General features: G+C 40.6%; 2 protein-coding genes and 1 long non-coding RNA gene across 4 annotated transcripts; all 3 read right to left on the reverse strand.

Moving 5' to 3' along the window:
* Positions 1 to 6678: 6678 nt before the first annotated feature.
* On the reverse strand, positions 6679 to 14287 carry LOC100823908 (KH domain-containing protein SPIN1). Of its 2 annotated transcripts, none has more exons than XM_003557317.4 (7): positions 14089 to 14287; positions 13890 to 13990; positions 11963 to 12114; positions 11594 to 11713; positions 11397 to 11513; positions 9330 to 9473; positions 6679 to 7293 (listed from the first exon to the last, which is right to left on the reverse strand). In XM_003557317.4, exons 1-7 carry the CDS (start codon positions 14166 to 14168, stop codon positions 7150 to 7152), a joined length of 858 nt encoding a protein of 285 aa, XP_003557365.1. In that variant the 5' UTR covers positions 14169 to 14287; the 3' UTR covers positions 6679 to 7149. The 2 variants fall into 2 exon arrangements, with proteins under 2 accessions (XP_003557365.1, XP_010228217.1); XM_010229915.3 differs by having other exon boundaries at positions 13890 to 13978; positions 14089 to 14286.
* LOC112269924 lies at positions 7650 to 9323 on the reverse strand. Its single transcript, XR_002962187.1, has 2 exons — positions 7994 to 9323; positions 7650 to 7920 (listed from the first exon to the last, which is right to left on the reverse strand). It is a non-coding gene; the product is annotated as an uncharacterized LOC112269924 (long non-coding RNA).
* Positions 14288 to 16127: 1840 nt separating the features above from the next.
* On the reverse strand, positions 16128 to 17399 carry LOC100824217 (NAC domain-containing protein 67). The gene has a single exon (XM_003557318.4). It carries the CDS (start codon positions 17216 to 17218, stop codon positions 16379 to 16381), a length of 840 nt encoding a protein of 279 aa, XP_003557366.1. The 5' UTR covers positions 17219 to 17399; the 3' UTR covers positions 16128 to 16378.
* Positions 17400 to 27213: the final 9814 nt, after the last annotated feature.

The following is a 27213-nucleotide window of genomic DNA, read 5'->3' on the forward strand; positions in this document are numbered from 1 at the left end:
GTCCATTACTGAAGTGTTCTTCGTGATATCGTATATAACATAGCTTGTCTTAGTTTTTCATTCTGATGTATTCCATCTAGATAATACTGGATAAGATTCTGGTTGTTTGAGCCACATTAATTTGTCCATGTATCATTATGTTCAATCAAAAATTTCAATATATGAAAGAGTTATCTCCCTTTAGCTGTCTCTTTACCTTCTATACGCCTTCCCTTCGCCCCCGGTTTTGCCAGCCCATGCAATATCCACTGCCTGCGATATATGGACCTCACTGAATATGGTACACAAAAATCGACTCATAAATAAACCCGAACTCAATTGGCCTGGTTTGGCAAGCTCTCATTGGTAATCTCCCGTCTATCTGTAATTTTTGAAATATTCTACCGAAACTATACGCAATCTACCTTGTGGCAAGCTTGGTTAGCAATCTCAAATCTTGTTAACCAAACAAGAACTTTACACACAATAATTAATACATGTGATCTAGTGACTTGGAGATCCAGTAAGTCATAAAATGAAAACATTGACACAAGATTGATGCATCTACCATACAACAAAAATTTCAATTCTAAACTACTAGATCCACATGTTGAGAAACAAATTAGAAAAAATTATAAATGTTTACGGTTCACAGCATATCTACTTTTTGTTGGTGACTTTGTCTTCTTTTTTTCTCGGTGTGTGAATGGATTCGGAAATCAATGTTTGAAGCATGGCAGATATGCATGCATGTTATGTCAATAGTCAAAAAAGAAAACAGAGTTGTTGTTTTTTAGTCTCTTTTTGATGATTGATTGCACCTATATATGCACATGCATGCAGTTAGATTGCATTGTAGTTCCTCCCTATAAGAAAAATAAAAAATACTGTATCTTATGTTGTGTCTCTTGATATTACTGGCTATGTTATGCGGTCCCAGTATCACACGTACTGCTCGTCATTGCAGACATGCACATTGTGTATTCCCAACAGGCCAACACAATGATTTTTGTCCAGAAATTCAATTTAAGCTCTCATGCCCTCTTTGGATCTGACAACCTCACTTAATTACCACACCCTTCATTATGTTAATTGTTGTTGTTAAAACATGGGGGCCACCTTTTATGACTAGGATCATATAGCTATATAGAGGCATAGAGCTAGTAGTCAAAGACGTATATTGGTGACCATGTTGACTGACGTGCAAAGGTAACAGGTAGATAGGTACGGTACGCGTGTTAAGGTGAAGAAAGACTAAGCTCAGTGCCACAGTTGGTTTTCGCTGTGAGAGTGTAACATTTATTGGGTTTTTTTCGTTCACCTTGTATGACATGTAGTAACAATTTAGCAGCAACTAGTTGTCTTCGAGGTGAATACTAAAAATGTTGGACTTTGTCTTTGTTCTTCTTCGATCTTCATGAAATTGGAAAATTGTGTGCTTTGTTTGTAAAAATAAAGAAGTGTACAATTAATGTTACCGAAATGCATATCAGAGATTTTTAGGGTATTTAAGAAAAACTGAGGGTAATATCAGAGTTTATGCGGTTGGGGTCCTTTGCCTTTACCAGTGCATGTTACAAAATATGGAGGCCAACTTAATATTGGAAAACAGTTTAATTTTCTCTTTACAAAATCTGGAGGCCGACCTGTATGGTCAAACTTGCAGTTTTTCACTTTGCAGAATCTGGAGGCCAACCTAACATTGTTATATCCTACTTTGTTCTCTTCATATGCAAGACTTCCTTTTTCCTTTACAGAAGAGGTTTATTTGATGATCATCTGACATACCTATCATTTCCTTTTTATTAGCTGCTGCTGCACAGTTATTTGAAGTGGCAAAGGGCATGCAGTTGCTTCTTTGTATACTTGCCTTCATATGATATCCCTTGTATATGTTGTTATGTTGGACAAATTTGTTGCGTAGATAGCTAGTCATATTTGTTGAAATGTTCAATGTTTCAGTACAGATATATATACTTTTTTTTTGCGCGAAGTACAGATATATATACTACATGTGCTTTTTCTATCTTCCCTTTAATTAAGTATGCTTGCTCCTAATTAATGTCGACACCCAGCATATTTTCTCAACCTATCTGACCTTCTAGCTAGCACTAGATGCATTCAGTTCCCATGTTTTCCTAGATGTCTCTAGGTCGATCGAGAGAATAGGAAATTGATAGTGTATTGGCTTCCTTTTTGGTTGCCCAGATTCTACATTTTATGATGAACTGGCAATTTGTTGTGGTGTGGAAATTTATTTCATAAGTATATATTCCTTAATTTAAATATGGCACCCAGCTTGAAACAAGTATACTATTTATCTGCCCACTTGCAAGATCCCACTATTTTTGTGGTTAATTTTCAATTGCACTGTCCTATTAGTTGAGTCATTTTATTTGCAGAGCGTAAGTATTAGCATGGTCAATTTTATTGAGTGTTCAGCTGCCTAACAATAGGCACCTCAGCTGGCTGAGCGATGTTTTCTGGAACTACAGTGTCTATTAATTCTGTTTTGTGGTTATTAGTTCATTTACAGCATGCGGACCTATGGTGCTTTTGGAGCTTAAGTGGAGAAAGATAACATTAGGTAAGTGCTAATTTCAAATTATTTTTCTGCATAGTAAGCTAACCTTTATAAATGGGGGAAAAAACAAGCTTTTGAAACATTACTCCAGATGGTAAAGCACCGTTTCTTTCATTTTTATTTTTTGTTCGCCGCACGCTGACAATCTTTACCTCAAGAATTGAAGCATGATCCGGATTACTACCTAGATGCGCTCTACATATAACTCCTGCAGAGAACCGTAACCTAAACTTGCTTTTCTTTTGACCTCTGTTTGGGCTCTCCTGTGTAGCCTCATTCTCTCATTGAATTCCACAGTTTGGTTTTGGTGCAGGGAGTGCTTCCAGATCCAGCGCCTCAATTTGTTTAATTTGGTTGCTCTTATTAGGTGAATCGTTTCAGAAACCATGATCTTCCATCTGAAAAGAGAACTTAATAAATATCCACATCTAATACTGACATGCAAATTCAGATTATTTTTAATTTCCTCGCCTACAATTCAGCTTTGTCCTCACATAATTTTCTTTTTAATACCATTTGGTTTGGTGCTATCAGCATGTTCTTTATTGTTATAGTTCAACTCTAAATTGTCATTTCTCTTGAAGCTATATTGCATTTTCAGTTCCTTCTATTTACTTATGTTTTTTTTTTTGCATTAAAATTATTGGTACTGCTGTTTCCAGTTCACATGCTTCCTTGTTTTCTTTTCTTTTCCTGATTGCATATCAACCATGTAGACAATATTATGCAGTCATATGACTATGCTTCTGAAACTTAGTTGAGTTTGTCGTCTCATAAGAAGCGAATTCCTTCGGTTTAATTAATTCCTTACTCTCTTTTTTACTGCATTAAGACTGGAGATGTATTTTGTTGCACATTTCCTTTTTTTGCGATTGCATATCAACCACGTAATTATATATATGAAGTCATATATGCAGTCCCCTGCATATATGATCATGCTTTTTTTTGAAAATTGATAGGTTTCTCCTCATAAAAGGGGGCAAATATGGGAGATGTTAGCCTTCTATAGCTTTAGGTTGAGTCCGTGACCCCTCCCCAACAAGCAAATTGACATAAATCAGAAAGCAATGCAGCATATGTCGATCTTGCATTGTGACCAATTAAGGATTACAAGAACTGCAATGGGATAACATCAGTCAGCTCTCTCTTAATTTCTTCCTTCTCTGGCCTCCTCTCCCTCCTGGAGAACAGCTCGGGCTCCTCTGTGCTTTCTAGCGCAGGATTACAGGAACTGCAATGGGATAACATCAGTCAGCTCTCTCTTAATTTCTTCCTTCTCCGGCCTCCTCTCCCTCCTGGAGAACAGCTCGGGCTCCTCTGTGCTTTCTAGCGCAGGATTACAGGAACTGCAATGGGATAACATCAGTCAGCTCTCTCAATTTCTTCCTTCTCCGGCCTCCTCTCCCTCCTGGAGAACAGCTCGGGCTCCTCTGTGCTTTCTAGCGCCCGTGGCATCTAGTACATCTAGGTCACTTATTTTGATTTTGACACGCATGCATGTTACATTTGTGCATGATTATTCCTGCTGTACTGTGCTCGAATTACATCAAATGCCCCCTCCAGATTATCTATTCAAATGGCGCTAGCAGATTTCAGTATTGGTGATGTCATATGAAGAAAAGGGGAATTGTCTATCATGGTGACTTTGTTAGATACTTCAATTTATTTCTTGCAAGTATCCTAAGGGAAGACAGAATTATATCTGGCGCCTTCCTGTATGGCTGTATCATGAGCATCATGCTTTTACTCCCTAAAAGTTGGAACGACATGACATTTGTTATTTATGAGGCCACCATATTTTTTGTTGAAATATTCAAGTTATGTAGTCGCCGTGTTTACTGAATAGAACGATTCCGCGCTGTGTAGATATGCGAGGTGCCAGATTGTATTCGGCATTTTGTTTGTAATGAACCTGCTGTTTCTGATTAATGAAGTGCTGGGTTGCTCTAGAAAAAAGAAGGATTTGGATACCATCCTTAATGATAAAATTAGAGACAAAACAAAAGAAGGATTACTTAACCTTGGGCCACTCAGAAGTGTGAATCACCTGGCCTCCATTCAATTTGAGACAGGGTTTTCGAACCAATATATTTGTTATGTTGGCTTTAATCCCACATCGAAAATTGATTGTGGGGATCACAACATATAAGGTGTATCAGATCGATTTTTTTGGTTGAGTTAGTCTTGAGGCCTTAGTTTGTTGGACTCCTGTGGACCTGGGCTGGTAAAACGCTAACTCAAGTACGAGTAGCTGGGCCAAGCCGATGTGCGCCTCTAACATGTTACAAGGAAGATATTTCCACTTAACATCCTCACAAGAAAAAAAATTAAACAACCATTTGCTAATTAATTAAGGCAGTGTTTTTGGCATCATCAATAACCAAACCTCGCCTTGGTCCATGGATGTACTAGGAATGTTCGATTTTGCGAGTCTATAGTTTTTCTTGCTTAACTATCATTCATTCGTTCTGCCAAAAAATCTAGACCAAAATAATCGAGCCACTTGAGCACCCGTGCGGAGTCTAAAAAAAAGATGTCATATAAATAACCATGATACAGAGTAATCGGTGAGCCTTTCCACCTACCAAGTCGTTTCTCAAGGCGCTCCTCCACACATTCAACTGTAAGAGAATATATGTGAAATGGTAGCTTAGCTAACAACCGTGTAATCTAACTCTTGTTGCACTTTTTTTGTGTAGCACCTTTGCACTGTTTTTTATGTACCACCTTTATGTTTAACTCTTATAAAAGATTCAATTGGTGTGGACGGTCCGTCACTTTTTGGTTCTGCCACTTGCTTTTATTTTTTATCACTTGTTGCACAGTTTGTCATTAGTATGAATTAGGATGATTACGAATAATAATTATATAATACTCCCTCCGATTCATAAAAAATGTCGCAACTTGATACAAAATGTGTATTAACTTAGTACAAAATGAGTAACACTTTTTATGAATCGCAGGGAGTATATGATAATCGAGAATTAATAGTACAATATCATTACTCATATAAATGACTCAATTGGTGGCGGTGGTCGATCACTTTTGGTTGCGCCACTTGATTTTGTTTTTATCATGTGCGGAGCCACCGCCCGGCCACCCTGGACACCCTACGATGAAAATTAGATCAACGCTCCATTGGATCAAGAGAAGTTCCGATTGAAATTCACTATGAATCTTTGGGGACTTATCATGAGATTTATGCCCACTATCTAGAAAAAAGGAAATCTGTTCCATATACATTCCAACCACTCTTTTATCATATTTCTTTTTATAGAGAAATAGAGGAAGCCGCCTAGGCTCAAATCGGTGATCTCCCTTATAATTAGCTACGTCCTGGAAGAAACGGTGGCAAAAATCTGTGATGTTTCTAGTATAAATAGCACAAAATTAAGTTTTTGCCTAGTCTTTGAGTTTAGGCTGGCCCCTCCACTGTTTTTGATAACTTGTTGCACAAATCATTAGTATGAACTAGGATGATTACGAATAATATTATATAATCTAAGATAATCGAGAATTAATAGTATAATATATTTTTAAATATGTTGATATTCATCTGTAACAATTCACATGTATTCTTTACTCCTATAAAGGACTAAAATGGTATTTGTGCCATTTGATTTTTTTTCATCACTTGCTGCGCAAATCATTAGTATGGTGCAAATTATTAATTAGCATGAACCAGGACTATTTTTCATTTGTTATTTTTCTCATCCGTAGCGGGTATTCTGCTAGTTACCTCAAATGTCATATGGCCATATGGGGCCATATGTATGCCCGTGCCAATTGTGTAACAAAACATGCAAATGGCAAGTCCACGTTATTTTCCAACCAGCCTTTTGAGCAAATTTTCCCAAATACATGTGATGTCAAGAATTTAACCCTCAAAAAGAAACTCGAACGGGTAAGTGGAGCTAAATGTGTGCTTATGATGAGCTGAAAACGATCGATGCAATCCACCGAACAAGTCAAAGCATTTATGTTTTTGCGAGGAACAAAGTCATAGTATTGAATGCAAGCTAGCTGACAGTTTACATTTTGATGAAACAAAGAAAGTATCTTATATAAGCAATAAATCTACCACTATACATACTGGAAAACGAAGCATGCGGGACTTGGCAAGAATACAGAAACGCTCTGAATCCACATTGTTAATTCAAAGTACCGTCTGCATTTTGACACTCGATGTTAAAACAGATATAATACAAGCTAATTAAACATCTGCTAAATTAAAAGCTCATGTCCTCAAACTTCTCAATTCTCTCCTGGAACAGGAAAAAACCACCTATCCTTAGCATGACAAATTACAGGGTTAACAGTCGATGACAAACGAAAAGAATGGTCTTGAGCTTACGACATCACAGCTGGATTCCAGCGGTGGATTGGGACAGTTCTAACAGGAACTGATTTCTCCTTTCCTGAAGTAGAGGGAACCAGCCACATACCAGACTAATTATCCAGCATAAGCGTACTGCTTGTTACACGACTGCCAAGAAACAGAAGACAATTCAAGCTCCATGGTATGCCTTAGCTAGGGACACAAGGCCCCTTGGCGCAACATCATCAAGGGTGGGGAAATAGCTTCTCTATTGGCTTGGTTTAGCACGTTTCATGCCACCGTTGCTGAATGGGGAGACACTTCCGGGATGAGGGCTATCCTCTCTCAGAGTTGAATTTAGCACAGCCAATTCCCTCAGTTGTTGCCTTTTATAGAAATCTTGTGATTCATCCTACATGCGAGATGATAAACAAGAATCAAGTTACAGATGCAAGGCTTATATTTTAGTCATTTAATGTAAGCAGTTTCCTAATAAGATAGAAAAGTACGAAGTACTTTGCACAAACATGAGAGGAAGACCGAAGACAGTCTGAGAAACCAGTCTGAAACAATATTTCTCTCTGTAGGATTCTTTTTTCAGCCTGGGTACAATTCCAAGCATGGTATAGGCTAGCATGAAGTGGATTGAGAGAAAATGTAGAGTGCTGCTTACCATTACCTAGATATACGGCATTCCAAATCCAAAAAACCATGGTTGCAGCCTAGCAATCGATGTAATCATTTTGGACAATAAATTGAAGCCTTCAGTAAAGTAATTATTTGAGGAATGGAATATCTGGCTTTTTTACATTATTGAAATGTGGTTGATACTCCAGTTCTAAATTATTTGAGTATTTAAAGTTTATTCTGTAAGATAGTGTACTTCAGTTCTATGCTTTATGGGCAAGAAAAAAAAAATCACATCTCAGGTTGTCCAGATGCCTGCTTCTTTGCCCTCCAGTTCCATAGCCTTGGTCATAATTGCAGTACATGGTACACCACTTCTCTTTCCAATTTCACTATGATGGTGGATCACATACTGCAAATCAAACCTGACTCAAGTAACACGGCACATGTGAGGGTGTGATGAAATTGGTAGTTACGGCCCTGACCTGCCACCTCATTATTTCTCCTCGCCAGCCAACAGGTCCTCTTGGGCCTCACCAATTTTCAATAATGGAAGCTTTATTAGTCTAAATGTCGCACCAAATGATAAAACCGCAAGAGTTCAAACCCTGTTCTTAGGGTCACATCATGCATAACAGCCGAACCTATGTAAATTTTGTTGCTGCTATGAATTTCATGTTTTGAACTTCTGATAAGTTGCAGATTCTAACAAAATTTGGTTTAGTTACAACACTATGTTCCAGTTTATCGCACAGGCTGTAGATTTGGAAAGTTAAACAGCAGTCTACAACTTAAGGTTCATGTTAGCAGCAACTAATTACTGGATGCAACGTCTGTTGCATTACAGGAGGTACTTCTTTCAAGTTCTGCACACATAAAACCACAATCAGGGCAGTCCATGATAGGATTACTTCAATTCCACCATCTAGGACTGTGCCGTCCAGATCTGTACTCCATGCTTAAATTAGCCAGTTGCGATAAAGAAGATGTAAGGGCCAGACGATGTGTGGTGCTACCAGGCTGACAAGTGGCGAAGTAACCATAACACGTACTTGGGGTGGAGGCGCCCTTTAGTTTACGACTACACGTCCTAGAGGTGTAAATAGTGGCAGCATACACCAACAAAAATGCTAGACACAAAATCTTGCCTAAAACCAAATTGATGGGCGAACTGATAAAAAAACAGAACAGAAAGCTAATACCATAGCATGTAACTCTATCGCCTAAAGAAAATTTTGGAGTCATACTTTTTGTAACTGTGACTGCCTCCATGGTTACATTTTCTAAATTATAATTATTGAAGTGGTATTACCGAAATTTCAGAATAAATTAACACGTGGAGTCATGTAATATAGCTGCATTATTAGCGAAAGCGGATTATCTCAACCAGGGTGGATCTCATCCCTATATTCTCCCTCTTTGCACACAAAGAAGTTGCGAATCGTTTGAAAAACATGAATGCTTACAATGCTATAACATGTAAACTTGCAAAATTTGGTGCAAGAACATGCCACATGTGTTCTATGCAAAAGACAAAATCATTAAAGCCTGAACAGTGAATTGTATGCTGTTCAAACATGTGAAGTTGTTCATTTTGTGCATAGCAGATACGATCATATTTATTCACCAAATTCTGCAATGCACATGTCATAGCAAGGTAAACATCCATGAGTTATTCAAAACAATTCACAACTTTTTGTGGTGCACAAAGAGGAGAGATAACATAGGGAGGAGATCAACCCAGGTGGAGATAAGTATTTACCCAGTATTAGTCAATTATACAGAGAGCGTCCCATGTGGTAGAATTCAAAGTACACTTACCACTGGCCTTAGCAGTTCTTCCATGATTTCTTGTGCCTGTTTCAATCTTGCATCAATTATATTGGCTGGTAACTCAGCCTCAATCAAGACATGCAGTGGATCATTCAGATGCTCATAACCAGGTTTCCCTTTCAGCTTCTCCTCCTAAAGAAATCAAAATAAAGATGTCACCTGTGTATTCTTTGGGGAAAGGCAGTAGACGAACAAGGAATGGAGGAATGCGTGCTAAAATCTGTGAGTAGTCAGATAAAATCATGAGATGGAGAAACCGAGAAAGGCTTCTTCAATATCAGAAGATATTCATTACCACATATCATAAGCTCAATAAACAAAATAAAATGATAGTTTAGAACAACAATTGTGCACATAAACTAGTTAAATATACTCAATGTTACTACTGTTGCAAGGTACTAGATGTCTTTGCCAAAGGATAGTGCGGCAAACCACATAAAAGGATGCAATTTCTTCGATGAAGGCTCTAATCCATAGAACAATGCATGTTCATCATCCATGTGCATCTTGTAGGAATGAACACCCAAAATGTGCAAAGTTAAGACACTAGGTTTCTATTTATTTTTAGATAATTAAGGCACCAGGTCAGTAACTTTGGTAGTGACAAGCAAAAACTTTTCTAAGCTTTCTTTAGCAATATCAGATACTGTGTCCAGGGAACTCACATGTTGCAAAGTTTGTAAACAATTTGGCAAACAACTCAAACTGTTACGATGATGGAAAGGTCAACTGCCTACAGCTAAACATAGAATGATTCCAAACTTCCCTTCTATCAGCGAGTAGTAGATAAACATATGATGACCACATACGTCTTCAAGACCCTGTAGGGTTCTAACACATCCCCTGCGATATAGGAGAAGGTCCAGGACAGAAAAGGAATATGCCTTACAGGAACCAGTACAAACCGACGAAGGAGTCCTTCCCCTATTAGGAGTCGTACTCTGAGTCCTACTAGGGTACGGGTTCCCAACCATCAGAGCAACACAAGTCCGGGAAGATCACCGAGTTTATAGATTTGGACTAGTTTAGCCACCTTTCGCTTATGTTCCTTAAGACAAGGAATCTCAGAGAAGGACATAAGGCTGTGACCCTTCCGAGGGGGGCCTGGGTACATCTGAGTCGTGCCCATCTTCATAGAATCATAGTCATACATGGTATCTTCCCATCGCCCCCAACTTCCTATACTATTCGCGTCACTTTCTTTTGCAGGATCAACGAACAGTTCTACCCCCTTGTCGGATCGTCAACACCTTTTTTATCAAAAATTTACTGGTAATGTTTCCTTCCTCATTAACCTACCATAAAGACTAGGAAAAAACTATGCCCCATCACCTACAAGCATTTTTAACTGGGTGCTGGTTCATGGTCTTCTCCTTGGGAGGTGTACCTCAAGTAAACTAGTCAATCAGTATACATGTGACAAGCAGACGAGAAGATTTGGAGGAATAGAAAAGCAAACTGATAAGCAGGCACTACATAAATCTGCTTTGTAAAGTGCCTGCAATGCTACATGCAAGTCAATCAACAGCTCAGGACTAGGTATTATTTGCTTTTCATTTATACATTCGATAACAATATACACTTAAGGATCAGAATATAACAATATATAAGCTATGGTAGAAATGCTGAAATGGAATACTAGCTAGACACCAAAGATGGACAATTAGGATTTCTAGTCACGCAAGAAGACTAAAGAGGAGGGTGGTCCCAATAGTTTAGTAAAGGAAGTTAAATGAAAACATAGCAAGAAGTTTCTTGGCTGAAAAAGATCTAAAATTTGAGTGAATTTAGGGCATGTTTGGGACAGCTCCAGTTCCACAGATTTGCTGGAGCTGGTCATTGCTTCCTTTTTTTGTGGAGTTAGAGCTGGAGGTAATTCGGAGATGTTTGGTATCTTATCCTGTGGCATTTTTGAAATAATCAAAGCTCCGGCTCCACGAAGAAGTGAAGCAATGAATGACCAGCTCCACCAAATCTGTGAGGCTGGAGCTGTCCCAAACACACCCATATTACATAAGCTACATGATGTAGTTGAGTTTTACAATTATCTGTTACCTTCTCTGTATCTTTAATGGAACCCTTCCCTCTTATGAAAACACGGCAGCCACTTGATGCTTCAACCCGCTTTAGAGAATTACCCCTTGGTCCTAGAATGCGTCCAACGAAATTGAACTAGGGCACAGAGAAAATAGAACAGATTAGAAGGTTATTTTGTGCTGAAGGATAAATTAAACAAGTCGTTGAAGGCATACATTGGGGTAAGCATCAACTGGAACCTCCATGCGTATGATCTTCTTGACGATATAAGAGCCGGGACTTGGAGGTGCTCCTTGCCAATCCATACTCGTTCCAGGAGGAGGAAAGCCTGCCCTCTGTTATATAAGAAAAGGAAAATTAGTATTACATTTTTCATAAAGACACACCCTAAAGTATGTCACTGAGAGAAGAGAACAATGATGCAGAACTTTTATTCATCATTTATTGTCTAACATAACAGAAAACTGGTCCAGGATTGGCTGCTCAAAATAGTGAAACATTGAATAGCGAAAGAAGGTTCTTGAGGTGATTAAAATATGTAAAAAAAAGGTTGTTTCAGAGATTAATTAAACTGTAATATGTACCTCTTGGTGTAGCCCATTCCAGGGACCAAATCCGTTGCCATGCAGGTTAGGACGCATAATTGGTGAAGACATAGGACTAGGACTTCTATAACGCCGCCTGTCAAAATCACTAAATCCATGGTCGTGGGCCATGCTTGATACCCGCATGATCTCTAAATTAAAAAAAAAGGTTGGAGAAGTTGGAATAAGCAGAATGGGGAATTTATATTTTACTATGAAATGTCATTATTAAAAATTAGCCGTAATCAAGTTGTAGTGCTATACGATAAACATATACACAGAAAATAAAATAGAAAATCATGAAGTATAAGCAGATATTGCAGCATGAAAATATGTGCCTTTTAGATCAGAGCATCATACATTCATACTTTTGGTGACAATAGTATAATGACAGTCGGGTCCATCATTTGAAAAACAAAAGAAGCCAACAGATTTCATTTGTATGACCTGAAACAAAGGCCCTTTTCAGCAGTAGAACTGCACAAAATCATTACTTGATTTGTGGTACAACGAAAGGGTAACACAACTGAGAATGGCTAAATTTCTGCAAGCAATGTCTGGTCCATACTTTAATTCTGCTATCTTACAGTACGTGCAATTCCTTCTGCAATTTTATACAATAAAGACTGCTCAGGCCTTGTAAAAATTTCATAGCCTTTTCATATTTGATTGTAAAAGTAAAGACCACTCGGGCCTAGCCAACTCCAACTCCCAGCTCCTCCTTCTGGCACCGAGTCAAAGTAGCATGCCACTACCTATTCTGATATTTCTTTCCCTAACAGTAGTAGAGAACACTACATCCCTCCTGGACAAGCAACTCTTTGTATAGTTGCAGGCAGGCGGCTACTCAACAGACCAATTGAGTGCCAATCACAAGTTTGAAGAACATTACTATCAAACTAGTAGTAAGTGCTAAAATGCAATATTTGTAAACAATCCAATCCAGAAGACCATTGGTTTCATGAACTTTTCACATTGGCATATCATGTGTGGATTCCTATGTGTGCAGTTTTTTGTTCTGTGTAGTTGTAAGGATCATAAAAGCCAACTTATGCTAGTCTGAATCCAATAATTTCTGCATTAAAAAGGGTATGGTCTATGAAGCCCTTATGTGACAAACTATACAAGACCTTGAAAGCATGCTGTTTAGACAAATATGGCACTCACCAAAAAGTTGATATGGTTGTAACGGCCTAATGCAGCAAGATCAAAATAGAACCTGATCAAACAAGGTTGTGATGTTGTTGACTAAGTGGACAATGTTTATCAGCATCTTGACACAGAAAAAAGAATACAGAATCCAGTACTGTGTAATGGTTCCCACAGTATTTAACCTTTCAAAAGATCCTTTTAAATGAATTCAATAAACTGTGTGTACAGATCAAAATAATCGGCAATACATGGTTCAGTGAAAAACATCTGAGTATCTGAAAAATGCATGCCACTGTCTGATGGTACTGCAACGACCAAATGCAGGGTTCCAGATACACACCTTCAATCCCAATGTCCCCATCACTGTTTAGTTACTCATGTTAATATAACTTCTCAACTGAGCATCTCAGTTACACAAAGGTGCAAGACATCGAAATATGTACTCCTACATGTTACCGTCACAAATCAAATGGTAATCTCAGAACGAGGCAGTAAATCTGAACCAGAATGCTTTATACAATTCACCGAGCATCTAATTTCGCTTGTCCACAAAACTGCGCAAGACAAATCAAGCGGGGCAAACTCTACCCAAACATGACACAGACAATCGCTTAACACATAAGCTGCAAAGAAATGAGCAGCCATCCAAGCATTGGGGTCACGCGATTCCTTGATCCCGATTGCCAAAAAAGAAATCCCCCTCTTTCTCACAAGCACAAAAATAATTTCCATGAATTCGCAAGGAACAGTAAGCAGGGGAATAAAAAGATCTCACCTTGGTTCAACAGCCGGCTACACACCGGCAGAACCTGCATAAACGGCCCCAGCTTTTGATGCTCGGCAAGAAGCTCAGCCAGGTACTGACTGCAAAGAAGCCTAGAATTGCATCAATCGAAAAGGGAAGCAACATAGAGCAACCTTTGGATCAAGAATCAGCAGAAGCAATCCAAGAACAAATCCTGGCGGCGCTGTACCTATCATGGTCGGGGTTGCCCCTAATCTGGGGCGAGGCGGTTCTCGCAGGGGAGAAACCCTGGCTGTAGAGCCCTGACATGGTGGCGGCCGGGCCAAGAGGGAGAGAGCTGCTCTAGAGAGAGAGGTTTTGTGGAAGGAGGGTTTGATGATAGAGAGAGGGGGCCCAGAAGAGGAAAATAAGAGGAGGAATGGTGTGGGTGTGAGGTGGTAGAAAGGTTTTGCTTCCTGCTTTAGGGTGCACAGCCTGCAGGAGCTGCTGCATAAAGACAGGCTGCTGAAGTAGCAAGAAAAAGGGCCAGGGGATACTGCCTTTTTCTCATGTCATGCGAGAATAAACATGTTCAACAATCTCAAGGCTTGTAGCCTTGTAGATATTAAAAACACAATCCTAAAACACCGCCCCTCTTTTTTTTAGAAATCTTTTGGGAAAATACAATTAGAAACATTGATGATGTCAGTTGCAGTTGTAGTTGGCTCGTTAGCAACTGCTAGGTCATGTACAGTGGCCGAACTTGAGAAAACTGTATGGAAAGTGAACACCCACACCCCGGTCATGTAAGACATAATATTTTATATATAATTAAATAAACCTAACTTCTAATTAGGAAACTAGATGAATTCATTCCCTTCCCAACCATAATTTCCCCGATTGTGCTAGCCCATAAACTATTTCTTTTCTTTTTCAGGTTATCTATTCCTTTTCTTTTTTGTTCTTTGTTATGTATTTTACTTTATTTTTCTATTTTGTATAGCTAGAATAAAACTAGGTAAATGCACCCTTCCCATATCTCCCTAATTGTACCGGTAAACCGGGTTTTTATGTTTTTCTTACTGTTTTACTTTCATTTTTCTATTTTTCTTCTCTATGTTTCGGTTTCCATTTATTCCTTATGTACTACTTGTATAATTCAAAGGTCACACACGCAATTAATATATGTGTAAATGTAGTGTTTGATTAAGATTTCTTATATTATCTATTGCATTTCCTTCCATACTCCTATTTATTTATTTATTTTCGTTGGTGTTGGCTCATGTGGTCTTTGAAAAATTATCGACATAATGTTTTGTACAATCATAAATTTTGATTCTAATTTGTATGGAACCTTACTTGATATAGATGTTGCACAAATACCACTGAGTTAAAAGGGCTTTTTTTAATTCAAAAATGAGCCACTTTCATTTCCCATTCTAGGTCTACTGCATAATGTACATAATATATGTAGATATCCATATATGTGTGTGTGTGTGTGTATGTATGTATATATATATATATATATATATATATAAGTTTATTCATCGCGAGGTTCAAAATATTGATAAAATCAATAAAAATAAGAAAATATTTGCTCAGACACATGAAACTTTAATAAAAGGTGTGCAACATGGATAAGATGTACATGTTTTAGATAAAGACTAAGACTTTTTTTTTCATGTGTTTTACGTTGACGTTTCTTGTGATGCTTGAAGTGGACTATTTTTTAAGTAAAATTAGAAGATCTCAAAATAACTTTTGTAGCCTGTGTCATTTATTATGCTTTTCTAAAATCTTATTACCACAAGGGTAGAGTGAGATTTTGAAGGAGAGACACGTGGAGGTGATCTTGTGACTTTATCTTCTTTTAAAACAACCTTTTGACTTTATCTCTATCCTTTTTCTTAACGTGGGCTATATTTTGAGCAACATTGGGTGCAAATAAAAACTCATAATTCCACAAGCCCATGAAATACCCTGTTTGGTGGCCCATCTTGAAAGACACAAAACGCCCACAAATTAAGGTCCACTCAAAGGCCAACTAGAGGTCTGAAAAATGCCCAGTTGAAGCCAGCCCCAATTCGGCCCAACACAAACTCAAAGTACTACTGCATTTACTTATACTTACCCTAAAAAACACACAAAAAAATCCGCTCGGCATAAAAAACAGACCAACACAAACACTAACAAAAACAGACCAACACAATCGCAGTTCCAAAAATAAAAGTAGCACCCTCAGAAAAAGAGTGGAGGCACACGATGAAGATCGGACAAATGCAAGGGGAGTAGTATAATCTAAAGTTAAATTATTTTTCTCATTTCACGAGCTAAATGAATAATGGGATGTACTCCTACTCGCTATCAATTGGAGTAACCAACCATGCTGTACAAACAATAAGCTAGAGAAGGGGACCGAAGAATAAAAGAAACAGAAACGAAAGAATCTCTGGATCCTGAACAAGTCTGAACTATTTACAGTTTACACTGTAGACAACAACAACACTGCTACCGCCAGGGCCCGGATGGATGTGGAGAGCTCAGAAGAAGAAGCCGATGTCCTGCTCCGTCTTGGCGCCCACCGGCGAGAGGAAGGAAGCGGCGTAGGAGTCGTCCCACGGCAGCATGGAGCCGGGGCCCTGCAGGTCGTCGAGGTTGATCCCCATGAGCCAGTCATTGTCCAGCTCCAGCTCCTGCAACTCCTCCTTGGGCAGAATCGCGTCTGTCGTGTAGGCCGGGATCGAGGAGTCCGCGAGCTCCGGGAAGGGATCGTTGTCGATCTCCGACTCCGGTGTCCGCGTCTCGCCCCACGACGCCGTCGCCATGGCCGCCTTGTCTTGCTCCTGTTGCTGCTGCATCTTCTCCCATTCGTTCTTCTTGTTGTAGAGGCGGCAGAGCACCCAGTCATCCAGCCTGAGCGTGCCGTCCTTCTTCTTCGAAGACCTGTTGGTGTCGGCGAGGCGATACTCGTGCATGATCCAGTCCGTCTTGACCCCGCGGGGGGGCTTCCCGTGGTAGAAGACGAGGGCCTTCTTGATCCCGGCGGTCCTGCCCTTGTGCGCGACGGGCTTGTCGGCGCCCGTGGCCTTCCAGTATCCGTTCCCGGCGGCGCGGTTGGGCCTGGAGCCGTTGGGGTACTTGCGGTCCCGCGGCGTGAAGAAGTACCACTCCCGGGTGCCGAAGAGCGCCATGGACGGCAGCTCCCACGGGTCGAACCGGTAGAGGTCGACCTCCGCGATGATGGGCACCGGCGCGCCCCGCCCCGCCGCGCGCGCGCACAGGTAGTCCGCCACCAGCTCCTCGTCCGTCGGGTGGAACCGGAACCCCGGCGGCAGGTTCAGCTCCGCCTCCGCGTCCCTCCGCCCCGCCCCCATCCCCATTGCTCTGCTAGCTTCGGCTGGATTTCGTTGTTGCTGGATTACTGCTGGAGTGGCTGGCCTTTGATGAATGGTGATTATCTGTGGAGTGGCGAGGAAGGGGATTAAATAGAGGCGAGAAGAGAGAAGCTTCGTGGAAAGCCGGGGATCGGAAAAGGGTCAAAAGGGGGATCTGGGTTCTGGGGTTCGGCGGCTAGGAAGGGGAAGGCGTCGCGAATTCGCGCGGCTAGCTGCTACCGGCCCTGGGTTCGTCTCAGCCGTCGATCGACTTTTTCTTTCTCAGCGGGTGACGTTGGATCATGGGAGGCCCAGCACGCACGTGTGGCTGAGGAAGCGGCGGGACGTACTACGAAGAGACGGGATTCATTGAACCCGGGCTCGCAGCTGGGTTCGCTGTCAGCCGGAACAAAAGGAGCTGGGTTGCTTTTGTGACGGACCGGGATGGGACTTGGCCAGCGGAGGTGACGTCATTGCCGACCTCAGCTTTCCCTCTGGCATGATGTGCCCCTGGAGCCCTGGATATGCTCCGGGCTAGGTGGTTCTTCTGCAGCCGCTGAAGTGTGTGGTCACCCCTGTGTTGCTTTCCGGTATTTTGGTGGACACGAATTGGATTGTCCTTTTTTGGTTACAAAAGGTTGTAGTATATCGGAGCAAGTTTAAAGAAGAACGATTGACCCACCAGGAGTAGATTTTCCGGATTCGAGTGTCGAGTTTGGTATCAGTTGATTTTACTGTATTCCATCCACTTGAAACAGTCAGATAAAGGATTCGAGGGATACACAATTTGGACCTCTTCGATTAATTCATTTTTATGCACAGTAGCTAGTTGGCGAGATGCCGTAGAGGAACATTTTATCTCAAGGCCGGCCTAGAGGATTATTTACTCAGCGGGTGCCATGTGTAAATCCCAGCTAAATCCCAAACAATACCACTGCATTTCCTGGAAGCAAAAGATTCGCCTTGACCACTGAATAATTATGCACAAGAACAAGTGACGCCGACTTGTAATTCCTTGATCTGGTACGACACAAGAATTTTTTATCAAGCAAGCTGCATAAAGACTGAGGTCGACATAATAAAGTCCAATGCAAAGCGACCGATGCTTTTACACAAGAGTAAAATCCATATTACTCTTGTTAATCCTGTCTAGGAATTGCTCTGCGGGCGATGAAATTTGTACGAACTCCGTATGACAGTGCATCGTGGCCACACAGCAAGTGAATCGATGGCAGACATGCAGTGTCGTACATAAATCGTACAGATTTTCGTGAGACGTATAGCAGTTCTCATCCTGTCTAATCTCAAGTTCTCAACCTTCGGTAATCAGGGGCGGAGCTAGAGAAAAACGCACCCAGGTGCACTCTTTAACGTTACCACTCCTAGGATGCATAGAAAGCTTGGACTGGCTCACAATCCCTAATCTATTACTATCTATTAAATTGGAGTTGGTGGTGCTAATACGGTCGCCGTCACCGTAGGTTAACTTCGTTAAAATTACAACCAATATGCCACTGCTCGTTATTTTCTTTTCCTCCAGTTTTTTCGTTAAAATTACAACCAATATGCAACTATCCGTTATTTTCTTTTCCTCCAGTTTTTTTCACGATTTCTCCTATTCCATCGTACAACCGACGCCACCACACCCGCATGCCGACCTCAACGGCGTCATGAGTTGCCTACACAGAAAATAAAAATAAATAGTTTGTGATTTTGTTGACCCGTAGCAATGCGTGGGCACACCTGCTAGCAATCCCTAGTGCACTAGCTAATTGGAGGGTATAATTAGCATTAGATTTTTTTTTTACCCTGGTGCATGTGACCTAGGGACACAACAAGTAGCTCCGCCCCTGTCGGTAATCAAACATTATTTGGGAGAACATTTTGCTGACATAGCCTTTAAAATTTGGGATATGTTAACTAATTCAGTTCAGCTTATTGCTATACAGGTTCGTCACCTATATTTTTTGACTAAGTATATACTCACTTTGTTCCTCTAATCAAGGCGTGCATTTTGTTGTGCCAAGATCAAGGAAGAGGCGGGTGCGTGCAGGTTACTAAGGCTGGTCATAGTGGAGAGTAACATAAGCTACTAACATGCATATGTTACTAGTCTATGTTACTACTTCAATAGTGGGTAGTAACATATTTGTGATAACATAGAAAACTCATTTATTAGCTTTATAAACTCATTGTATCTTGAAAAGTGTGATGTGATGGTAACATATCTAGTTAATAACATATCTAGACTCATTACTGGTGTATGTTACTATTTCAATAGTGGATACCCTAACCCTCTCTTTCCTCATTAATAACATGACACATCACCAAAATTGCATAATTAGTTAACACTTTAGTTACCACATTTGTTACTCCCACTATGACTAGTTTAATTAATCTCCTTGTAAAGCGAGCTATCTCACAGGTGGTTGGTGCATGCAGCTAAAAGCGCCTAATTAATTTCTTGCTGCCACGAGCTGGCTTTGCTATTGGCTGCATGCATGGCCACCAATTAATGCCATAGTACACGCCTTGTTTAAAGGAACTAGATGGTGTCCCGCACGTTGGTGCGGAAATTTTTAGTTAGCATACATGATTGGAATTGAGTAGCAACGAAAGAGTATTCAAAATTGAAAATATATATGAAATTGTATGATATTCTTTGCTTAGTGAGGATAGTTTGATAAAAAATAACATGCATGTGCAAAAAATATGAGTTCCCCATTAAATTGGTGTGAACATATTAATGACATGCATGATGATGTGGCATGCTTGCATGTTGAGAGAAATAAAGTAGTGGAGTTCTCCTACTTAGATATAGAAGATTTTTGAAAAAAAAATGTACGCCTTAATCACAGGAACAAAGGGAGTATATTTTTAAAAAAATAATTGCATATGCATTGTGGGGAAGTTGGTGTTACTCGGGCAATTAATTATATCTCCTATATAGTTTGTCTTTGATCATTTGATTCGTTTTACTTGGACACCTCGATGATTTACCCTTTTCTACTTTTAACACTATTTTATTTCCGAGCACGTATGAAATGATACAAATACCTTACCACTTGAGTATGTGAATAGCTTATGGACGCCTGCATGTGCGTGGTATTGAAGAAAACGAATGCATCTAACTTTTTTTTCCAATATATATCTTTCTACTAGCATTATCACAATCTAAGTTATCTTCTAGTTTAATAGATTTTGGATAAAAATCCTAAGATTTGTCTATGTTGTGGCTCTCCCAAACAAGATTTGGTTCCCGAAGGTCGGGATCGAACAATATTACTAAAGATAACGTGCTGATTTCAGGGATTTAGAAGTTAGGATTTATTTCAGATTTAGTCTACAAATTTGAGGTTTAAAACATATTTTTTTACTTCGGTTACTTCTTACAGAATGAGAAGACGGTTTGTAGTAAAAAAAAGATTGTTACTTAAAAAATACTCGTTTTACGTTTTTTTTCCACCCGGGCTCCTCGTGCCTTTCCATTATTGCATAACGGGAATACAATGTCCACGAAACTAGAAAAGTAAAACAGGGGAGGAAAACACAGGAACCTAACACGTGGGCAGGAAACCAGCTGACCAGCGCTCGCAATCGAAACGCTGACTACGGGACAAAAACCTGCCCCTAACTACAGTTCTAACAGAGGAGTTTAAGAGTACTTGAAAGATCAAGTATGTCTTCAAGATGGGGGGGATGAATTGAAGATTATCAAACTTTACTTCAGATTAAAACAGGACCTTCAAACAGAGTAAAACAAGGTGAAGACAAAACACAGTTCTTAGACTTACCAGAATTACAGTGAAGAAAAACAGTAACTGAAAACAGTTCAGAATAGTTCAAACTAAAGCAAACAGTTAATGAAGACTGAAGATAGATACGTGAGGAAAGGTATCAACCGGACATAGAGACACGATGATTTGTTTCCCGAAGTATACTTGGCACAATCCTACGTCTCCGTTGAGGGGGTTGAATCACACAAGATTTCGCGGACACACAAGTCCACCCAATCCTCCTGAGTTAAGACCTAAGTCTAGCCCAGTTACTCGTGATATATCTTTCTTTGCAGAGGCGATCTTCATGCGTTCACAGACTGTGGTTGAGGCAAATCATAGCTTGATTGCTCTTCAACGATGCCTAACCGTCTAGGTGCTGCCAAACACCAAGAGTAACATGTTCTTCAACGTTCAGCTAGGAGGGAGATTTCATTTTCTTCAGCTCAGCACTAAGATTTTTGTTCACAAAATCGTTTTCAGCATCTCCACCGAATGGTAGTGGGGGTTGGGGGCTTATATAGCCGGGCTGGAAAAACTAGCCGTTACCGACAGTTGAACCCCACTTAAGAATTGAGACGCCACCGAAGACACCAACGGTCTCTGTCTTCCACTGAAGACATTTTTTTCTTCAAGTGCCAATGATCATCGTAACAAATAGTTTGACTAGTCAGACCAAAAAGCAATGTCACGGTTTTCAAACATTTTTGAATTCAATATCCTTTTAAAAACAAAGCAAGTCTTCAGTCTAAAGAAACTGATCCAGGAACATTCGAGCTCTTCTTCGCACATGAAGACATCGAATCTCGAAGCATCCTAGACTCAACTTTCTTCAGAACGAAGACACACAACTTTTGTCCTAAGTTGAGCATGAGGAAAATGAATTTTTCACAACCAGCTTACTGCTAGTAACCCCTCTTAATTGTACGGCTTGTCCTATACTTAAAGTGAAGGAAATTCTTCACAGAAATTATAGGAAACATCCTTAGCCTATCCGTAAGCCTTGATGCTTCAAGCATTCTTCCTATTTTCAATTTTGAGGGATCACCAACGCCGGTTGGAACTCTTCATCCATGGGACTAAGCATCTGAACACACAATTTGCACATTAGCCCCTAAACCAATTTGTCATGAATCATCAAAACCCATACAGGGGCACATGATTCGCTTTCAATACTCAATATTACAGATCCCAAAAGTAGACAGGCAAACAAAGTAGAGCCAAAACAGAACATTCATGGCCACTAGAACGTTGAAGAGCACAGTGCAACATCAGGTAGCTGGAAGACTTGGAACATTCATGGCCACTAGAACGTTGAAGAGCACAGTGCAACATCAGTTAGCTGGAAGTTCCCACTAGCAGACGCCTGGCCTCCTTCATGCAGAGCACGCATGAGCTCCTGGGCATTTTTAATGAGCTTCTTGGCTCCTTTCTTCAGTGCTTCAGCATCATTCCCTTTATGCAAACTTGCCCAAGAAAGAAAAAGGCACTCATAGCTAAAACCATTTCAAAAGGTGACCTGAGTTTGTAATTTTCAAAAGTAACATGATTTCGGCACTTCCAGGTTACCCAAGTAACAACAGCCAAACCTACAACAAAGAATCTTTCCCCACCAGGCAGAAAAGCATACATCCAAGAGAAAAATTGCCATAACAAAGTAGGAACCATTGAGGTTCCAAATAGTGAACCAACCATACCCCAAACCACTTTAACGGTAGAACGAGAGAAAAATAAATGTGTGGTAGTTTCAATTTTAGCACAAAAAAGACCAGAGAGGAGACCCCTGCCAATTTTTCATGCGCATGCAATCTCTAGTCAACACAGCATCCTGAAACAACGACGATAAGAAGATCTGAATTGTCAGAGGAATTTAAGCACGCCAAATCTATTTGCTATGTGCACCATGCACATTTCTTTCAAGCCATTTGTAAAGGGGTTTAACAGTAAAACGTCCAGACTGCTCATGTATCCAAACCACAGAATCAAAATTCAGAAGACAAGTTCAGAGCAGCAACTCGGTTTCTTATTGAACTCCAATTATCGGCCAAGATAGGATTCAATTGTCGCCCCGATTAAAGCCAGACTCAATAAAAGCTTCGATAGTAACATTAGGAGACAAGCAAATACTATATAGATTAGGAAATTGAATTGACAAGGTCCATTCTCACCATCCCAACTATACCTGGGCAAACCCCGGGCCGGGCTTCATAAAAGCCCGACGATCAAACCTGAAGCCCGAGCCCGGCCCGGCCCGAAACCCTGAAAATAGGCCATTTAAGTATTAAAATAATTATTTTCGGAATAAATAAATGATTTTTTATACCTATAAAATACCCGTTTTTAGTCATTTCGAGCTTCTTTCAGGCTTTCGGGCCAGGCTTGGGACTGAAAAGTGAGGCCCGAGCCCGGCCCGTGACGTCAGGCTTTGGGCCGGGCCGGGCCACCCATTCCCAGGTATAATCCCAACTATCCTCCCACAGTCTCATCAGATCACCATTACCCAGCCTGATCTTTCTTCCAGCAATATAAAAATCCTTCACTTTCAGTAAGGCTTTCCAACTACTAGGAGAATCCTGTTGTCTCATCTTTAACAGTAGGGATAGCCTCATTACTCAGGTATTTCCTCCTGATCAGAGTTTGACACAATGCCTGTTCATTATCCAGCCTCCACCACCATTTATTCAGCCTCATTTACGTTCTTGAATCTTGATCCTTTGCACGGAATCTGTTTTGACAAGTCCTCCACGAAGCAGAAACATGAGATCCCCAACGACAAGCAGGTACCGCGCCCACCACGCCGCCCTTTTCACTTTGCCTTTTCGGCTGCTGTCTGGCCCTTGTCTGCCATCGGTGGACGGCCGGCTCCGCATGGCTAGTCGTAGAACGACCGAGTGGAGCATAACCGTATTTGCACCCCTTCATAGCCACATGTTTGGTCTTCTCTCACTTCTCTCTCTTAATTAATTAGGCAAAACATAATTAAAAGAAATATATTAAATGAAGGAGGGGACAAGTGTGGCTGTGAAAGAGGGCATATACTTAAGATGGCACCGTTAGGTTTTGCCAGTGGAGCGCCACGGTCCACAGCTACCCGTCCCGTAGTTAATGCAGCCGCTTCGTGAGCACAGGCGTGACGAAATGCCCACGGGACAAGGCGATTTTTTTTTAAAAAAACGAGGCTGGCAGTTTCCATGCTCGTAGCGAGCAGTAGCCGCGCACGTGCCTTCTTGCCTTGCAGGTTGGACCAACGAGTCGGACACCGGTCCACCGCGGCCTGCGCCGCTTGCTCTTGACGTGACTCGCAGCTATTTTTTGTTTTTCTTGGTTGCTGCGACTAGGATATTTCCTCGACCGTCTCCCTGATATCTGTAGTACTGCTTAATTAATCTGCCAGAAGCAGTACTAACAAAACAAGATTTTTGGCGTCCGATGAATATCGTTAAGACGGAGATCGAATATTAGTATAACTGATGTTGGTGCAGGCAGAAGATTTCTCGTACACCCGTGCAGCTGGACCGATTGGGTCAACAAAAATTGCCAGCTAATGTTTGACCACCATATATCGGTAGTACGAGGATAAAATTTACTCCCACGGTTCCTAATTAATTGACGCCGAAATTTCTCAAAAAAATCCTTACTATTTCTCGAAATCGATATGTAGTTCGCGTTCTACCGGAACTTTTGCAAAAAAACCTGTAGTTCTTCGGAATCAACACGCAGTCTACGTTCAATTGAAGATGTGTACTACAGGTTGATTTCGTAAATTAATAGACATTTTTTTGCAAAATGGCCGGCGCTAATTAATTGAGAACAGTGGGAGTACTTGGTATTAAAAGTTGGAGGGACAAATTTTGTAAAAAGAATATTTGAGACACCAAATTTGCACTTTTATACTCGCTGCCCTCTGAATTTTTGTAAAAGTTGGAGTGAGTACAAAAGTTGTGCTAAATTCAAGACACTTATTATGGATCGGAGGGAGTAATAGTTTTGGATAAAGATTAATTTGTCATTTCTTGGCAAAAAAAATGCTCAATGCTTTTTTTGGAAAAGAAGTATCTATGATGACAGCGCTCGGAAAATGCTGAAAAGGACGTTTCATGATCGTCATGATTATGGTCAAGCGAATAATTTCAAAGTATATTTTTGGAATTAGTTGTGTTCTTGCATGGGTTGCCGAGGTCGGAGCCACGTTCGCAAGCATGTTTGCCATCCAGTACGTGTGTGATATCAAACCTTTTGGGACTATAAATTTTTTTCATTGCATAGTAATTGTAATCTTTAATGCCGAATACAGTGACACCATTTTTACGTGGAGTAACAAAAATCCAAGCCATTCCTACTTAATGACATAAAAAAAGTTTTGATAGACTTTCTAAAAGAGCATCTCTGTTGAAACGGAAGGAGTACTTGCGATGACGTCAGAGATAGTGGGTTAGGGCGAGATGACAATTGTATGGAAGTACATCACACAATATATTTGTACTGAACCGGCACAAGTCCTGCGGACAATTGGAGAAAACACGTGAATTGTGTGCGAACAAGCATTAGATGAGGATGAGCTCTCTTCCGAAATTCGACGGATTTTTTCTGCACAGCCCCGCAAAAATTGGACTGATTCAGAATCCTTACCAACCATTCGAGAAAAAATAAAATCTTCATTAGCAATGCGTTTATGTTTAGGCAATTACATTATCAAGTGTCTAAGGAAGAGTATCTTTGCTAAAAAGTATCCTGCTGGACTGATTCCTTTCACCTTTTGACTAGCTACCGTTCTTTCAATTGAGCTCATCTTAACACGTTTTACATGGAAATAATGAAGAACCTTTTGATAGACTCGTCGTCTCATCGAGGTTTTAGGATCTAGGAATATCTGCATCTCAATATCACAAAAGCTGTCTGAAATCTTAATTGACTACTCCAAACAAAAACTCTGAATTGAAGTGATCCATATGGAGCACTGCCGCTTCAACTAAAATCTGGCACATTCATCTTAGCTACAAACATAGCATCTTGCCTTCCAGTACGGTTGGAAACAGAGATACGAGGGGAAGATAAGAGTACATGAGATTTTTGTTAGGCTACAACACATGAAAGGACTATATCACATTCAATTCCTATTTAGCGTACAACATACTTGGAGCGGCAGATGCAACTAACTACCCTCCGTTCCAAATTATAGGGCGCACACGAGGTAGGCCGCCGGCGAGGTAGGCAGCAGCTGGCGAGAAGGGCGCATAGAAGAAAGAAGACAGCGCTGGAGGAGAGAGAGGGGGAAAAAAGATAGGAGTTTCCTTGGGGTTCCTTAACGGCACTCCAGCCGGGAGACCCATAGTGTGTCCATTTTTCTTTTTGGTCCGTTTTTCGTTTGGGTCTGTCGGTGCCCCCCACCCCAACGCGGCCACCCATTCGGTCCGATTTATTGGTCATAGACATGCGGACAGGGATGGACAAAGGAGCAAAAGGGAGGACAAACACATTGTAGAGATGCAGCCCGAACAGCCCAAACTTGGATCAAATTTGGGTTGAAAATGAGTCCCGGCGGACCAAAAAGTAGACGGCTGGGTCCAAAAAGGACCAACTGGGTCTCCCTGCTGGTGTTGGCCTAAGAATGGGGGCTAGTGGGGTCGATGTAGGGCTTCCCTATTTCTGGGCCCGGCTGAAGACCTTTTTTTTTTGCCTTTCTCCCGCTAAAAATTGGTCAGAGGGAGATGCTCTAAGAACATAGATAAAATAGACTCAATTCTTAAACTTCAACTTGTAACCTTTAGAGTTGTACAAACCAGTTTATTTTCATAAATCACATAAATAGCAACCTTTAAGTTTTTATGAATTGGGCATCCTGAAATGTAAACATTTTCATAAATAATATGGATAGCTCCAGATTGATAGGGCATACTGAAATGTAAACATGTGATGCTGTACTTCACAATAAAATTGGCTCTGTGCATCGCCTGATGCAGAGGCCGTTTCCCCCCTTTTTGAAAAAAAAGGTCTTTATGAATGAGTTAATTCTAATTTGGACCACCTATTTGTCACAAGATGGCAGTTTGCACCACATTTTAGAATCTGACAGCTTTGCACCACATTTTGGAGCCATGATTCTGATTTGCACCACATTTAGTTTTTGCAACGGTTGCCAGAAGTTGATGCGGTGATCGAGTTGTCTCAGTCTACTCTTCTCCCTTGTGTTAGGATAAATAAAAAATGCAAGTAAACACAGCTAAG

Source organism: Brachypodium distachyon, chromosome 1 (genome assembly GCF_000005505.3).
Source record: "Brachypodium distachyon strain Bd21 chromosome 1, Brachypodium_distachyon_v3.0, whole genome shotgun sequence".
Classification (NCBI taxonomy): Eukaryota; Viridiplantae; Streptophyta; class Magnoliopsida; order Poales; family Poaceae; genus Brachypodium; species Brachypodium distachyon.